Below are 18,032 nucleotides of genomic sequence, written 5' to 3'. Positions count from 1 at the left end.
CAACCGATAAAGGGAAATATATTAATTACTCATATCAGCAAAGATCCAACTGGTTCTTCAAAATTGATAAACATAGATGACACTTAAAATTTCCCTTCCTCACATTCTTTGGAGATGAAAAACTATATATCCTCTAGTCTATACAACAAGGAGTTGAATTATAGTGATAAAATGATTGAAATAAACTCCCTGCTACAAAAAGATCTTGAACTATTTGGTTAGTGAACTGTTAGAATTCTCAAATGAGCAAACCAAAACCTTTGGGTACATTTAAAGGATAGTAAGGTTTGAAAAAACAGATCTCTTAGTCAACAATTAGAATTTTCCTATCTAGTCCATAAACTAAATCCATTAGCAGCTGAAAAGGGATGGCTAGAAAGACGAAAGACTTAGCGTACTGTTGCTGAAAGAAGTGTTAGAAAAGATCATTTTCCTACTTGTTCCCCTAAATCCAGGCACAGGACCCGATAGATGTACTGATTCTGTTTTCTTTTAGCTGGCAGTCGGACTTGTGTTATTCTAATTTTCTCTGTCTTCTCCACGCTCAGCTCCAGAAAGAATCGTGAAGGTTCCAGGATCCATGGCTGAGGGCCCCCTTCAAATATCATTTCCTTTACAGAGTGCCATGTCACCAATGCCACTTCCACAGGGTTTAGAGCCTGATGACATTTAAAGAAATTAGTCCCTAATTGGTTAGAGAATTCAACAGTTTTCTAAAGTGAAAAACTGGTTATAATGTAAAAGACAGTAGACTTAATTCCCAAATTAGGAGACATGTGTGTCATGCCTCTTATTTGGAATGGTTCTCAATCTCTGCTCTAATTTGGATCCCGCCTATCATTCAACCAAATTCATGTGTCACCCTATCCATTAATTTGTCTAATGATTCCAGACCACAACTACTTCTATATCCTCTAAGCTCCTATAGTATTTATCACTACCATTCATCTGTATACTGATTTATTCCCTTACGCTATTTAAATGTGTCAAATCTTCATAAATATACATCTGATAATTCTTCTTAACTCTCTAGTTACATAAACTTAAAAGATCATTTTATACCCCAAATTTTTAAAAGAATCTCTCTTCCTCAGTGGAATTTAGTATGATGTTGGACACATAAGAGGCATTTGAATAAATAATTGCATAAACACTTTCTCATTTTTAAAAAACTTGAAGTATAGTTGGCATATAACATTATACTTGTTTCAGGTGTGCAACATAATGATTTGATATTTGTATACACCGTAAAATAATCACAGTGTCTAGGTACCATCTGTCATACTGGATAAGGGTTTTATTTATTTCTTATTTTTGGCTGCAGTGTGCAGGCTTCTCGTTGCAATGGCTCTCTTGCTGCGGATCATGGGCTCTAGGCGCACAGGCTTCAGTTGTTGCACCACGTGGGCTCAGTAGTTGCAGCACACAGGCTTAACTGCCCAGCAGCGCGTGGGATCTTCCCAGACTAGGGATTGAACTCATGTTCCCCACATTGGCAGGCACATTCTCAACCCACTGGACCACCAGAGAAGACCCTGTATAAGAATTTTAAGTGGATATTTTACTGAAGTATCAAACAATTCTCACCATAAAAATCTGAATATAATACATCTATACAGTTCATCTGTTTCTCAAAGAACTCTCACCTAAGAGGTAGTCAAGACAGGTATTATTCACTCCAGTAATACAGAGGAGTTGTATTCTACTTATAGATGAGGAAACTGATTTTAGGGGAATGGAGTATTCTCAAAGTGTAGGTTAGTTTTGTATGGCACACAGTATCTATAACAGTGACTAAGTTGCAAAATGAAATATATAGTTGAAGCAATCATTTCAAAAATGTAAGCAAACTATGTCTTAGGATTTCTTCTCTGAACTAGTCAATCATATACATATATGATTCATATATACTGAATATTCACATATTCATATATACTGAATACTATTAACATTAAAATTCCTCTAATGGCAGTATTCTCTTGAAAATGTGTACATAATTCAATTAAGTAAGTATTCATTGATGGCCTACTGGTGATACAGTAATACCAACAAAAAGCCAAAATAAAGCCCTGCCTCACAGTGAAGTTAATAGTCTGGAAAAGGCAGATCTGAAGTAGGTAAAGAGTATAATGAGTGTTACAAAAAGGCACAGCAGAGAGTGCCAAACAAACCTCAAATAGAAGAAATTAAATTAGTCCGGGGCTTCATGGAAAGTTTCCCTGAGAAAGCAAAACTGGAATTATTCCTTGTTCCTAGATGTATATAGTCTAAAAGTAATCAGAACAACTGAACTGGACTGATACATAAGGACAAACTGAGAACTATATCATGTACTAAAACATAATATTGATAACAAAAGTAAATCATACATGTATTTTTCAGTAGCTAAAAAAAAAAAAAAGCTATATGACCAAAGCACTAGGTAGAAATAGAAAATCATCTTACTTCTTTCAAGGAGAGTTTTCATTTAGGGGAGATCTGATTTGTGAGACATTCAGTAAAAATAAAGTAGGGTAAGGATAATGATAAAACTAAGACAAAACCTTGTGAAATGACAATGAGCTGCAGCCAAGCACTCTCACTTAATTAGGCAAAAAGGATAATTCAACCACTATAGGATGAATAAAATATGCTCAGACTGTATGTTCAGTACAGACTGGGGAATTCCCTGGTGGTCCATTGGTTAAGAATCCACCTGCCGGTGCAGAGGACACGGGTTCAATCCCTGGTCCAGGAAGATCCCACGTGCTGTGGGGCAACTAAGGCCGTGTGCCACAACTACTGAGCTCATGTGCAGCAACTGCTGAAACCCGAGGGCCTAGAGCCTGTGCTCTGCAGCAAGAGAAGCCACCACAGTGAGAAGCCTGCACACCATAACAAACAGAAGCCCTGAGAAAGCTTGCATGCAACAACAATGGCTCAGTACAGCCAAAAATAAATAAATAAATAGGCTGTACAATGTACAAAGAGGCCAACGCAAAAAAGCACATTTTAATGAACAAGTTACCTTTTTCAATACAACAACTTATCTTGCTTCTTTCACCAATGTTAACATTTCCTCTATGGATGCCTCCTCATTGCAAGAGGCATTGAGTCAGGTTTGCCAGTATGTATCAGCAGGAACTTGCAGACATCAATTTTAGTTCCTGAAGAATTCAAATATGTAGAAAGCAAGCCAGGCTCTATCTACTGTTATTCTGAACTGCCACCTGTCATAATCTCCCAATTTTAATGGCCAGTCTTTGGGGTCCAAAATAATGACTTGTGCTGAGAGTTCATAAGTATAAAGGGTAAAAAGATAATTGACTTCTCTCCCTGGTATGGAACGCTTTCTTTCTGAGTTCTTCAAAAGAGAGTATACTAATCAGTTCTTCAGTTGCTAAGTCGTGTCCAACTCTTTGCAACCCCATGGACTGCATGGCTTCCCTGTTTTTCACCAGCTCCTGGAGCTTACTCAAACTCATGTCCATCGAGTCAGTGATGCCATTCAACCATCTAATCCTCTGTTGTCCCCTTCTCCTCCTGCCTTCAATCTTTCCCAGCATCAGGGTCTTTTCCAATGAGTCAGTTCTTTGCATCAGGTAGCCAAAGTATTGGAGTTTCAGCTTCAGCATCAGTCCTTTCATTGAATATTCAGAACTGATTTCCTTTAGGATTGACTGGTTCGATCTCCTTGTAGTCCAAAGGACTCTGAAGAGTCTTCTCCAACATCAAAGTTCAAAAAATAGAGCATACTAATATTCTATATCTTAGACAGGGTAATGTTACAAAGATACGTACATATGTGAAAATTCAAATAGTACCTTAAGATTACTGTACTTTACTATAATTTTTTATACTTCAGTAAAAAAAGAGGAAAGAAAGGGGAATATCTAAAATTTGCTGATACATCTTATAAATATTTCTGTGGCAGAAACATAAGAGCATAACCTTTGTGATGCTGAAATTTGATGAGGGTGCTGTAGATCTAGAAACAAGAGAGTTGTTGAGTAAAGAAGAACACAAATATCACTGATTTTTAATAGAGATCACAGATAGCTAGGAAGTCCCCAAGCAGACATAGTAGGGTCCATGAAAAGATATGCCAATTCCTTAGAATGAACTATCTCACCTTTAGGGGTTCATAAGCAGCAAATGTGGCACTGCCTTCCAAGTACTCTTCATAGTCAGTCACACTAACGGTTACCAAAGTATGGCCAAGAGATTTGGCTGCTATATGTGTACTAGAACAGTGTGTTGGTCCTGGTCTTTGAATACCTGCAAATCAAAAAACGACTTCAGTAGGGTAATAGGCAATCAATCTTCAAGGAAATCAGTCTATAGAAATATAAGAATTTTAATATATCAAAAAATTCTTAATCTTATACACTATTTTATACCAATTATTTATATTAAGTTGATATATAAAAGTATGTTCTTTCTATTAACAGATTTATATCATGTAAGACACAATTCTATGTAAGGTAAGGATACAACTATGAACAAGAATTCTGACCTCAAGGCACATCTAGTTTAAAAGCGGTATGAACATTTAAACGAACTATTAGTAGAAAATGATAAGCATTACAAAAGTTTAGAAAACAGAATAATTATTTTTAGCTGGAAAGATCAAGAAAGGTTTATATATGTGCATGCATGCTCAGTCTCTCAGTCATGTCTGACTCTTTGCAACCCCATGGCTTCTCTTCCCATAGAATTCTCCAGGCAAGAATACTGGAGTGGGTTGCTATTTCCTTCTCCAGGGAATCTTCCCAGCCCAGGGATTGAACTCATGTCTCCTGTGTCTCCTGCATCGGCAGCTGGATTCTTTACCACTGAGCTACCTGGGAAGTCCCCTTAGATATGTAGAAGAGGGTATCTTAAGCTGCCAAATAAATGAACAAAGATAGAAATATAAATAAGATGCAAATGCGTATATGGAAGAAATACATGGGAAATTTTAACTATAGTTAGTTTAGCCAGAGCTTTATATGAGGCCAAAGCTTCATATAAAGTTCCAAATGAAGTTCCAAAAAGTAGTCTGGGTTATATTGTAGAGGGCCTTGAATACTAAACTAAACGGATTTTGGCTGTTGTCCAGTAGCAATGAAAAGCTTCTCAAAATTTTTGAGCAGGAAAATTAATATTGAAATTGAGTTTCATGAAGATCTATCTTGTAGCCATGATTATCAAAGGCAAGAAGAATTAGGAGGATATTGTTACAGTCTCAGTGAAAGATAATGAAGGCCTAAAAATGGGGAGCCTACGAACTGAGGTGAGCTGAGAGATATTATACAGCATAATTAGCAAGGGTAAAAGAGAAGTCCAAGCTGATATCAACCTTATGGATGTATAGGGCTTCCCTCGTACCCTTGTAACTCAGTTGGTAAAGAATCTGCCTGCAATGCAGGAGACCTGGCTTCAATTTCTGGGTCAAGAGGATCCCCTGGAGAAGGAAATGGCAACCCACTTCAGTATTCTTGCCTAGAAAATCCCATGGACAGAGGAGCCTGGCAGGCTACAGTCTATGGGGTCACAAGAGTCAGAGACGATGTATTGTGAGAATTAAATGAGTTAATATGTGAAAAGTATTCATAATAGAGCCTGGCAAATAGTAAATGCCAAATAAATGTTAGATGCTACTACTGTAACATCTATTAGTAACTATCTAATAGTTACTATCTACTATTAACATCTAATAGTAACTATCTAATAGTAACTGTCTACTATTATTACTGAAAAAACGATGGTGATCAGGATCAAGTATGAAGTTCCATTACAGTAAATGATACTGATCTTTGTGAATAGCTTATTCATATTCTTTTCTTATTAAAAAGATATTTTCTTTTTTAGAATAAATTTAATATATGTATACATTAAAGGGCACTAAATTCCTCTTAGAAAGAGGTATAGTACATAATTAAAGAAAGAAAGAAGAAAAGAGCTTGCAGCTGGAAAGAGACGGCCTTGATATGACTAAAAACTGATATTGTCTGGCCACAATGAACTCTGGACATTTTATTCTGTTTCTGTGCCTTTGTTTCTAACATTACATTATAATACCTAAGGCAGTTGACAGAATAAATAAAAGTATTATGAAGAAAGGTAATATGTGAATTTAACTTTTAAATTGGCTGCACCTTGTGGCTTGTGGGATCTTAGTTCCCCAAAAGAAAGTGAAGTCGTTCAGTCGTGTCTGACTCTTTGTAACCCCATGGACTGGAGCCTACCAGGCTCCTCCGTCCATGGAATTTTCCAGGCAAGAGTACTGGACTGCGTTGCCATTTCCTTCTCCAGGGGATCTTCCTGACCCAGGGATTGAACCCAGGTCTCCCGCACTGCAGGCAATGCTTTACCATCTGAGCCACCAGGGAAGCCCACCAGGGACTAAAACCAGGCCCTTGGCAGTGAAAGCCCAGAGTCCCAATCACTAGACCACTATGGAATCCCCAGTATGTGAATTTAGACTATAATTCATAGTTTCTGAATTGTTGATTGGTCCTTTAATTCAAAGACAAAGAAAGGAAAAAATAAAAAGCCTACTCTTACCTTCTTTGAGAAGAGTAAAGACTCCTTGCTTATCCATGTTCAAATCCAAGGATAAATGAGAGCAGTCTGTGAATGCGATGGCCTCTTTTGTTTCCTTATTTACATGATACATTGCAATGGGGATTTCTATAATCTGGCCAATCTCTACATCAGCATGAAATGGTAACAGTTCCATCTTGTTCAGTCTCAGAACATGTATCTGAGGGGAAAAAAAATTAATCTTTCAAGAAAGTTACATTAGGAAAATCTTAGACAAAAGCATTCCTTAAATATTTAAACATACATATATATAACACATATATATACGCATATGTTTTACATATAAAAACAGAAACTATGTATCATTTATATGCATATATGGGTGTTTGTGTGTGTGTGTTAGGTGCTGAACCTGTCACTCACTTCATTCCTTAATCAATCAACTTCTCTAAGGCATGTAATACCTCTCAGTGGGAGTCTGGCAAATATGAGCACTGCACAATTTTCTTGACTTTTGTAAACTAAGAATGGTCTTTTAAAGGGTTGTAAAATAAAAAGCAACAATGACAAATGACTATGAGATAAAGACTGTATGTGTCCTATAAATACTAACACATTTACTATCTGATCTTTTTTATATAAAAAGTTTTCTGACCTCTGATATAAAACACTCTTTCTTGATATCTTAAAAAAATCTTTTTTTTTCTTTTTTGCTATAGATTGAAGGTCTCCCTCCAAATTCATATGTAGAAATTCTAACCCCCAAAGTGATGGTATTAGGAGATGGGGCCTTTGGGAGGTGGTTAGGTCCTGAGAGTGGAGTTCCCACAAATGGAATTAATGCCCTTAAACAAGGAACCCCTGGGGCTCCATAGTCCCTTCTGCCATATGCAGTTAAGGAAAAAACTATAGTCTTCTATGAAACAGAATGCTTTTCCTCACCAGACACTGAATCTATTGGTGCCTTGATTCTGGACTTTTCAGCCTCTAAAACCATTGAAAAATCAATTTCTGCTCTTTATAAACCACCCAATCTATGGTATTTGTTATAGCAGCCTGAATGGACTTTTTAAAGGGGAGTGAACATTTAAATAAAATAAACTATTAGTAGAAAATGATAAGCATTACAAGAGTTTAGAAAACAGAATATTGTTTTCTAAAATTATTTTTAGAAATAAATATTTCTAAAATATTTCTGTTTTCTCTTCTGAAAAAGAACAGAGTCGTTTTTTGGTCACTGTTATATGTGTCTTTAGTTGCAGCACATGGAATCTTTAGTTGCAACATAAAGGCTCTAGTTCCCTGAACAGGGATAGAACCTGGGCCCCTTGGTTTGAGGGCATGGAGTCTTAGCCACTGAACCACCAGGGAAGTCCTTGGCTTCCCACTGTTGACAGCAGAGGTCAGCAATGCTCTCTAAAGGGCCAGAGAGCAAATATTTTTGGCTTTGGGGATCACACGGACTTGTAAACTACCCAAATCTGTACTTATTGCCTGAAAGTGGCTATAGAGAACACATAAATGAATGACTGTGTTCTGATAAAACTTTATTTACTAGAAAGGCAGCAAGTTGAGTCTGACCCTCAGGCCTTAGGTTGGCTCCATCCTACAAAGTCTTATTCAAGTTCCCACCTCTTCATGATAGCCTCGAATAGTCATATCCACAAGGATTTTCTTTTATTAACTAATAGTACTTTTGCTCTATAATTCAAGTAGCTTTAAATCATATACTGCTTTAAAATACCTCAAATATCACTTCCTAAAAATGTTATTTAACTTTTCACATTAATATATCTTCTTAGCTAGATTCAGATACTTTAAAGTAGGGATGACATGTTATTTCTTTGAAGGTCCTATGATACCTAGTATGGTGTTAAGTACCTCCTTAGTATTCAATAAATATTCACTGAATGATAACACACATGCTAAGTAGTCTGCAGGGAAAGATAACATAAATTAATGTTTATTAAAAGTGGGAGAAAATAGAAAATGGTTATATAACATAGTAAAAAGTAGTTCAATCTTATAGAAACAAGATAGACAACAAAAAATGAGACTAGAAACAAAGTATCTATAAAGTTCATATACATGATAAATACATGATAATAATAACAAAATACAGTAACAAACTAGATAACATTAAGTAGTGAATATATTCCCAGCACAGGTGTAAACACCATCTCATTTAATTCTGCCAATAACCCTTTGAGGCAGATACTATAATCCCCATTTTAAAGATGAACAAACAAATAAAAACATCAAATAATTGGTTATTAAGTAAAGCAGGACTCAACCCAGGTCCAGGAATATTTAAGAAATATGTACTGTAAGACTCAATTTGAGCATTATTTTACTTATTTATTTTTGGCTGCACCACTGCGGCATGCAAGATCTTAGTTCCTCAGCCAGAGATCAAACCTGTGTCACCTGCAGTGGGAGTGCAAAGTCTTAACCACTGGACAACTAAGGAACTCCTGAGGGTCACTTTAAAATAATCAACTTGAAAAAGAAAAAACTTTAATGTGTTACTAGAGTACATCATGAGAAATGCTGGACTGGAAGAAACACAAGCTGGAATCAAGATTGCCGGGAGAAATATCAATAACCTCAGATATGCAGATGATACCACCCTTATGGCAGAAAGTGAAGAGGAGCTAAAAAGCCTCTTGATGAAAGTGAAAGTGGAGAGTGAAAAAGTTGGCTTAAGGCTCAACATTCAGAAAACGAAGATCATGGCATCTGGTCCCATCACTTCATGGGAAATAGATGGGGAAACAGTGGAAACAGTGTCAGACTTTATTTTTTGGGGCTCCAAAATCACTGCAGATGGTGACTGCAGCCATGAAATTAAAAGATGCTTACTCCTTGGAAGAAAAGTTATGACCAACCTAGATAGCATATTCAAAAGCAGAGACATTACTTTGCCGACTAAGGTCCATCTAGTCAAGGCTATGGTTTTTCCTGCGGTTATGTATGGATGTGAGAGTTGGACTGTGAAGAAGGCTGAGCGCCAAAGAATTGATGCTTTTGAACTGTGGTGTTGGAGAAGACTCTTGAGAGTCCCTTGGACTGCAAGGAGATCCAACCAGTCCATTCTGAAGATCAGCCCTGGGATTTCTTTGGAAGGAATGATGCTAAAGCTGAAACTCCAATACTTTGGCCACTTCATGCGAAGAGTTGACTCATTTGAAAAGACTCTGATGCTGGGAGGGATTGGGGGCAGGAGGAGAAGGGGACGACCGAGGATGAGATGGCTGGATGGCATCATTGACTCGATGGACGTGAGTCTGAGTGAACTCCAGGAGATGGTGATGGACAGGGAGGCCTGGCATGCTGCAATTCATGGGGTGACAAAGAGTCGGACACGACTGAGCGACTGAACTGAACTGATAATTAAATTTAGACAACAATGTCTCAGAGGAGATATGAAGATCGTTTGGAAAGTTGCTCACCTTAATTTCCCCATACCGAAAGGGATTTTGTACGTCTCGGGCCAAAACAGTGCTGTTTCCCCTCACCTGGCCCGCTGTCACCACTCCTTTAGTGGTTACCATGGCCACTGTTTCATTAGAAGAGTTCCAGGTAAAGTTGCCACTGCCACCTTCTACCTATGAAAAGAATACAACCTTATATTTAATTAGTATAAGGGGGAAAGTGGACTTTAAGTGAAGATGTAAAATCTCATGAAATAAAGTTTAGGAAATAATAAAACTACACAATAATTTATTTCTGGAACATTAAGAAAACTGTGATGCCATACGAAAGTAGCTAAATGGGAGAGGGAAACACTAAACAGAGATTATGTGGGCAACGGAAATACTAAAGGGAGATTGTGTAATGGCAATATCACAAAATCTAAAAAAGAAAGAGCACAAGAGAGCTTGACAAACTATAAAATTCACAAGGAAAGGATATATGGAAGAGACGGAAAGTACACCAAGTCTTGTTAGGCTGACAGTTTTCAAGAGTATTCATGATTTGGTTGTCACCCAAAACTGAATTATACACTAGGATTTGGGGGAAATAAAATTTAACATTAACTAAATTTCAATTAATTAAGCTATCAGAGAAACTGACTTATTTGTGAATTCTCATTCTAGTATATCATACCTGTACTTTATAACGATACAACATTCCCATGGGATGATGAGGAAATGCCAGAAAGTTAGGTGTAAGCTTGATAGGAAAATAAATCTTCACTTCTTGCTGATGTTTAATTGGAAATTTTATAGGCTGAATATTTTTATTCTATAAGAACAGAAAAAAAGGAGCAAAACAAGATTTTATAAGGACTGTTATTATGGTCCACATTCACATCTAAGGCATCAGCAGAATGGTATGTTAATAGACTACTCAACCAATTTCTATCAATAAAGGAAATAAATAAATGTTCTTGTTCATTAGAGAAGCACAGCTACTACAGTTCAATAATAATGAAAGAGATTGTGATAGACCTAAAATAAGTATTACAGTCATGGAAAGTAGTTAAAATTTCTTGAAAGATGAGGTATATTAACATAGAAAGGGAAGTCATAGCTTCAAAGATCCTTGGCCATTCATCATTTAAATATATAAACTGTAAAGGCAAATGAATATTATAAGCTATTCAGAAGAAAATAAAGAGAACAGTCATAGATGCTGAGGTAAGACATTCCCTCCTGCTTAAAAACAAGAGCAGGGTTTGGGGGGTATTCATACAGGTAAAATAGAGTCCTCACACTCAACTATGTTGGCATTTTTCTCTCTGAAGGCAAATTATTTTTCAAAGAGGCTCTGAAGTATTTATAAACTATATCACATTTGCAGTAATGGCTCTGATTTTCTCTCTTTCTTAATTTTAATTAATTTATTTTTGGCTGCACTGGGAATTTGTTGCTGCATGCGGGCTTTCTCTATTTGGGGTGAGCAGGGGCTACTATCTGCTTGTGGTACACGGGCTTCTTACTGTCGTGGCTTCTCTTGTGAGCAGAGGCTCTAGGTGCAGGCTTCAGTAATTTCAGCACAGGGGCCCAGTAGCCGCGGTATGTCGGCTCAAGAGCATAGGTTAAATAGTTGTGGCACACGGGCTTAGCTGGCCCATGGCACGTGGGATCTTCCCAGACCAGGGATCAAACCCTAGTCCCCTCCATTTGCAGGCAGATTTTTAACCACTGGACCACCAGGAAACACCAATGCCTCTGATTTTCTCTTCGTTTCCTTAAGGTGTCTAGCTCGATCATAAACTGAAAATAAGTCTTTCCATTTAAAGAGCATCATTCCATTTTAGCCTACTGAGACTGATTTTGGACTTTTGACATTCACAAGTATAAGATAATTATTTAATAATAATAATAGTTTAATAATAAATTGTGTTGTCTTGAGCTGAAAAGAGAGAAAGATTCAGAATATCATTCTGATGGTATTTAGGTGATCACTGAGGGAAACAAGAAATTTTCAGGAGTAGGAAGCATATGCTAGGAATGGTTAGATCTCTAATTCAAGCATAAGGTAATATTAGTACAAAAAGGATTGGTCCAAGGAAGACATTTTATAACATATAGGAAAAAGAACATAGTATTTAAAAAGGCACTATGCCCTTTTAAGAGTGACATGCTCTTCAAAAATACTGACTGCAGCAAAGAGCAGTTTTCAACAGTGTCTGCTTTAGCACATAAGAAAATACAGATAGGAAATAAGAGATAAAAGCAGAGATAAGACAACAAACTGGGATAAAGAGGGACACAGCTAAGTACAGGGTGAAATTCAAAGTGAGCTAGACAAAATAAGAAAAAAGGTAATAAAACTTTTAAATGTCATAGAATTTTAAAAAATATGTATTTGGTGGCATCAGGTCTTAGTTGCGCATGCAGGATTTTGTTGCATCACACAGCAAGCTCTGTTGTGGTGTGCAGGCTCAGTAGCAGCCAGCGGTTTGTGCATTCAGTTGCCCTGGGGCATAGACAATCTTAATTCCCTGATCAGGGATGGAACTTGTGTCCCCTACACTGAAAGTCAACTTCTTAACCACTGGACCACTGGGGAAGTCCCTTGTCTGACACAGACAGCAGTAGGTTGGCACTGGGGGGGAGGCAGTTTAGGAATAACATCCAGGAAATCCTTCCCTTGATTTCCCAACATAAAGGTTGCAGCACCAAATATGATCTCAGGTGGTCTTGGTCTGCAGCGGCTTGAAGCAAGGCTTCTGAACCTGGGTGACCAAAGTAAGGTCTCGGTGGTAAGAGCATCATAGCCTAACCACTAGACCAGTGTCAGTGGCAAGGCCCTGACTCTTTGGCTTTGCAGAAAAGAATTCCTGCAAAGATGGAAAGTAGTGAAATAAGACAATAGTTTACTAGGAGGAAAAAGAGTACAGTATGTGTGGATAGGGGGATTGGCCTACAGTGCAGGAGACACTGATTTGATCCTTGGGTCAGGAAGCTCCCCTGGAGGAGGGCATGACAACCCACTCCAGTATTCTTGCCTGGAGAATCCAATGGTCAGAGGAGCCTGGTGGGCTATGGGCTATAGGGTCACAAAGAGTCAGACACGACTGAAGCAGCTTAGCACACAAGCATTGGAACACATTCTTAAATAAATGTGGTTATATTATACATCATTTTAACATGCATTTCTTGCTTTATTTTTTTTTTTGGCTAATGACTTATTACTTGCTGTTTATTTTATATTTATTTTAGACTACAGAAATGATGTTAGCAAACTCTAGCAATTTTTAAATTCCCATTCAAAATGGATCATAGCAGCAGAAACAACTTGCAACATCAACAACATATTTGGCCTAGGAACTGCTAACGAATGTATGGTACAGTGGTGTTTCAAGGAGTTTTGCAAAGGAGATGAGAGCCTTGAATATGAGGAGCATAGTGGCTAGCCATCTGAAGTTGACAACAACAAATTAAGAGTTATCATCAAGGCTGATTCTCTCACAACTATAGAAGTTGCCCAAGAACTCAACGTTGACTATTCTATGATCATTCTGCATTTGAAGCAAATTGGGAAGGTAAAAAATTTCGATAAGTGGATGCCTCATGAGCTGCTAAAAATCAAAAAAATCGTTATTCTGAAGTGTTGTCTTCTCTTTTTTTTTCTTTTTACAGTTAAATTTACTTGTATTTAAATAAATGATTTATTTATTTTTAATTGTAGGGTGATTGCTCTATAATATTGTGTTGGTTTCTGCCACATATCAACATGAATCAGCCATAGGTATACCTATGTCTCCTTCCTCTTGAACCTCCCTCCCCATCCCACCCCTCTAAGGTTGTTACAGAGTCTCAGTTTGAGTTCCCTGAGTCACATAGCAAATTCCCATTGGCTGTCTATTTTACATTCCTCTTCTCTTGTTTTACACAACAACAATGAACCATTTCTTGATCAGATTGTGACATGTGATAAACAGTGGATTTTATAAAACTGGTAAAGGCCAGCTCAGTGGCTGGACTGAGAAGAAGCTCCAAAGCCAAACTTGCACCAAAAAAAAGGTCATGGTCATTGTTTGGTGGTCTGCTGCCCACCTGATCCACTACAGCCTTCTGAATCCCAGCAAAACCATTACATCTGAGAAGTATGCTCAGCTGATTGATGAGATGCACCAAAAACTGCAATGTCTGCAGCCGACATTGGTCAATGGAATGAACCCAATACTTCTCCATAACAACTCCTGACTGCATGTCACACAACCAACGCTTCAAAAGCCAAATGAACTGGACTACGAAGTTTTGCCTCATCCACCATATTCACCAGACTCTCGCCAACTGACTACTACTTCTTCAAGCATCTTGACAACTTTTTTTAATTAATTAATTTATTTTAATTGGAGGCTAATTACTTTACAATATTGTAGTGGGTTTTGCCATACATTGACATGAATCAGCCATGGGTGTACATGTGTTCCCCATTCGACAACTTTTTGCATGGAAAACATTCCCACAACCAGCAGGAGGCAGAAAATGCTTTCCAAGAGTTCATCAAATCCCAAAGCATGGATTTTTATGCTACTTGCTTTTTTACACTACTGTATGCTACTTATGAATAAACAAACTTATTTATTGTTGGCAAAAAATATATTGATTAAAACGGTCCCTATTTTGATTAATAAAGATGTGTTTAAGCCTAGTTATAATGATTTAAAATTCACGGTATAAAACCAAAATCACCTTTTCATCAACCTAATAGATTCCTTAGGTGGATCTTGACTTGAGAATTCAAAGTCCTGATCTAACCATTTTCTTTCCCAACATTGTCCAGCATACTTAGAAACAACAATCAATAAACCCTATTATATCCAAGACTTTCACTAACATGTTTTATGGCAGCAACTACCTGGTTACCAAAAGGCTTGTCTTCTATATGCATTTAACTGTAGTGTCTACAGGTAATACTTCTAAGTAGCTGTTTTGCTATTGCACACCATAGACTATTAGTGCTCACATTTTATCACAAGAAACAGGATCAGTAATGACATTAAAACTAATAATAGAGAAGTAAGAATCAACTTGGAGAACCCAGACTCCAAGATGGCCTCCACAGATCCCACCCTGTGGTATTCACACCCTTGTGTAGTTCCCTCTTCGTTGTATTAAGAATGGTTTCAATGACCAATAGAGTGTAGTAGACGTGCTTATATTAGAAAAGAGATGTAAAACCAGTGATCTACCATAAGATTCTTCAATAATAAGGAACTTAAAAAAGAAAAGCAAATTTGATCCAAAGTAAGGAGAAGAAATAGAATAACAAAGAAAAACGCATGAATCAATAAAAGAAAAAACAGGTAAAGAATTGAAACAATAGAAACACAAATGATCGATATCTGGGGGGCTTTCCAGGTGGCGTGAGTGGTAAAGAACCTGTCAATGCAGGAGATATGAGACACTGGTTTGATTCCTGGCTTGGGAAGATCCCATGGAGAAGGAAATGACAACCCACTCCAATATTCTTGCCTGGAGAATCCCACGGACAGAGAAACCTGGCGGGCTACAGTTCATAGAGTCATGAAGAGTTAGACACAACTGAAGCAACTTACTGCACACATACACATACACACCAATATCTGGAATGAAAGAGACAACATCACTACAGATACTACAGATACAAATTAATAAGGCAATTTTGGCAACAACTTAACGTGATAAATTCAACAATTTAGACTAAACACAAGTTTCTTCACATACAAATTACCAAGTTTCACTCAAGAAGAAATAAATAGGGGCTTCCCTGATGGTACAGTGGTTGAGAACACACCTGCCAATGCAGGGGACATGAGTTCAATCCCTGCTCTGGAAAGATCCTGCACGCTATGTGGCAACTAAGCCTGTGTGTCATAACTAGTGAGCCAGCACTCTGTACCCTCAAGTCACACCTAATCAGCCCATGCACTACAACTATAGCAGCCTGTGCAGTTGGAGCCTGTGCTCTGTAATAAGAGAAGCCACCACAGTGAGAAACCTGCATGCCACGAGCAAGAGTATCCCCCTCTCTCTGCAACTAGAGAAAGCCCACATGTAGCCAGGAAAACCCAGAACAGCCAAAAATAAATAAAAGAAGAAGTAAATAACCTGAATAGCTGTATATACATTTAAAAAATTGAATTCATAGTTTTAAAACCTCTCATATACCAATTGTTAGAGGAATGGAAACTAAAATCACAGTGAGATAGCACTTCATACCCATTAGAATGGCAGTTATCAAAAATAGAAAATAATAAGTGTTGATTAGGATGTGGAGATATCAGAATCCTTGTGCATTGCTGCTGGAATGTAAAATGACAGTCACTGTGGAAAACAGTATGACAGTTCCTCAAAAAGTTAAACATAGAATTGCCATATACTCCAGCAATTCAAATTTTGGGTATATACATAAAAGAACTGAAAGTAAAGATTTGACAAAGTATTTGTATACTCATGTTCACAGCAGCATTATTTACAATAGACAAAAGGCAGAAACAACCCAAGTGTCTGTCAGTGGATAAATACCAAACAAAATGCAGTATATCCATTCAATAGAATATTATTCAGCCTTAAAAAGAAATGAAATTATGTCAGGGTACAACATGGATTAACCCTAAAGACATGCTAAGTGAAATAAGTAAAAAAAACACAAAGGACAAATATATGATTCCACTTTTTTTTTGGCCATGCCACAAGGCTTGTGGGATCTTAGTTCCCTGACCAGAGATTGAACCCACATGCTCAGCAGTGAAGGCATGGAGTAATAACCAGTGGACTGCCAGGGAATTCCTTGTATGATGCCATTTATGTGACATAACTAGATTAATCAAATTAACAGAGACAGGAAACAGAATGTAGTTACCAGGGAATAGAAGATAGGAGGAACAGGGGTGGGTATTTTTTAAGGGAAGAGAGAATCAGTCTAGAAAGATTATAAAGTTCTAAAGATAGATGGTGGTATTGGTACACACCATTAATATACTTAATGTCACTGAACTGTATGCTTAAAAATGGTTAAAATTGTAAAATTTATGTTATGTGTATTTTAGCACCATAATAATAAAAGACTTACCATTTTAAAAAGTTCCAAGCTCAAATAGTTTCAGTGTGAATTCTACCAAATATTTGAGGAAGAAGTAACACTAGTTCTACAGAACTCTTCCAGAAAATAGAAAAGAATACTTTCCAGCTCATTTTATAAAGCCAATATTATCCTCACATCAAAACCTGACAAAGACATTACAACTAAAACCAAAGAAGGAAAAAAAAGTTATAGGCCCTCAAAAACATACATACAAAAGTCATTAACAGAATTTTAGCAAATTAAATCCTGCAATGTGTGAAGATAACAAATCATAATCAAGTGAAGTTTATCCTGAGAATGCAAGATTTGTTTAATACTAGAAAAAAAAAATATTTGTTTAATACTAGAAAATCAATCAATGTGACTAATTCATCATATTTAAAAGACTAAAAAAGAAAAACTATATTCATTTTATCAATAGATGTAGAAGAGCATTGATAAAATGCAGCACCAATTCATGATGAAAATTCTCAATAAACTAGGAAAAAAAAGGAACTTGTTCAACCTAAGGACGAGCATCTACACAAAATCTATAATCAACATCATACTGAATGGTGAAAGGGTGAATATTTTCCACTTTAAGGTCAGAAATAAGGCAAATATATCCACTTTACACTTCTATTCAATATTGTAGTAGAGGTCCTAGTCAGTGCAATGAGGCAAGAGAAAGAAAAGGCACATTTATTATAATGAAAAGAGTTAACTCTTTATTCACATATAACCTAATTATATATGTAGCACTTCCTAAGGAATCTACAAGAAGTAATAGAAAAGTCAACTCAGCAAGCTTTCAAGATTCAAGGTAACATACAAAAACCACTGTATTTATGGGCTTTCCTGGTGGCTCAGCAGTAAAGAATCTGCCCACCAATGCAGGAGACTCCAGTTCGATCCCTGATCCAGGAAGATCCCACATGCCGGGGAGCAACCTAACCCGTTGGCCACAGCTATTGAGCCTGTGGTCTAGAGCCCGGGAACTGCAACTGTTGAGCCCATGT

General features: G+C 37.2%; 1 protein-coding gene across 1 annotated transcript in view; it reads right to left on the bottom strand.

Annotated features, from left to right (window-relative positions):
* Positions 1–18,032, bottom strand: part of NUP210L (nucleoporin 210 like) — a 92,906-nt gene that overhangs the window by 43,810 nt on the left and 31,064 nt on the right. The window contains 5 exon segments of the mRNA XM_068994179.1: positions 438–659; positions 4,112–4,257; positions 6,529–6,727; positions 9,960–10,115; positions 10,618–10,755. Of these exon segments, the coding sequence (XP_068850280.1) occupies positions 438–659; positions 4,112–4,257; positions 6,529–6,727; positions 9,960–10,115; positions 10,618–10,755 (861 nt within the window).

The sequence above is a fragment of the Capricornis sumatraensis genome, chromosome 2 (genome assembly GCF_032405125.1).
Source record: "Capricornis sumatraensis isolate serow.1 chromosome 2, serow.2, whole genome shotgun sequence".
NCBI lineage: Eukaryota > Metazoa > Chordata > Mammalia > Artiodactyla > Bovidae > Capricornis > Capricornis sumatraensis.
Note: the sequence above shows the minus strand (reverse complement) of the source record. Positions and strands in the feature narration are given on the sequence as shown.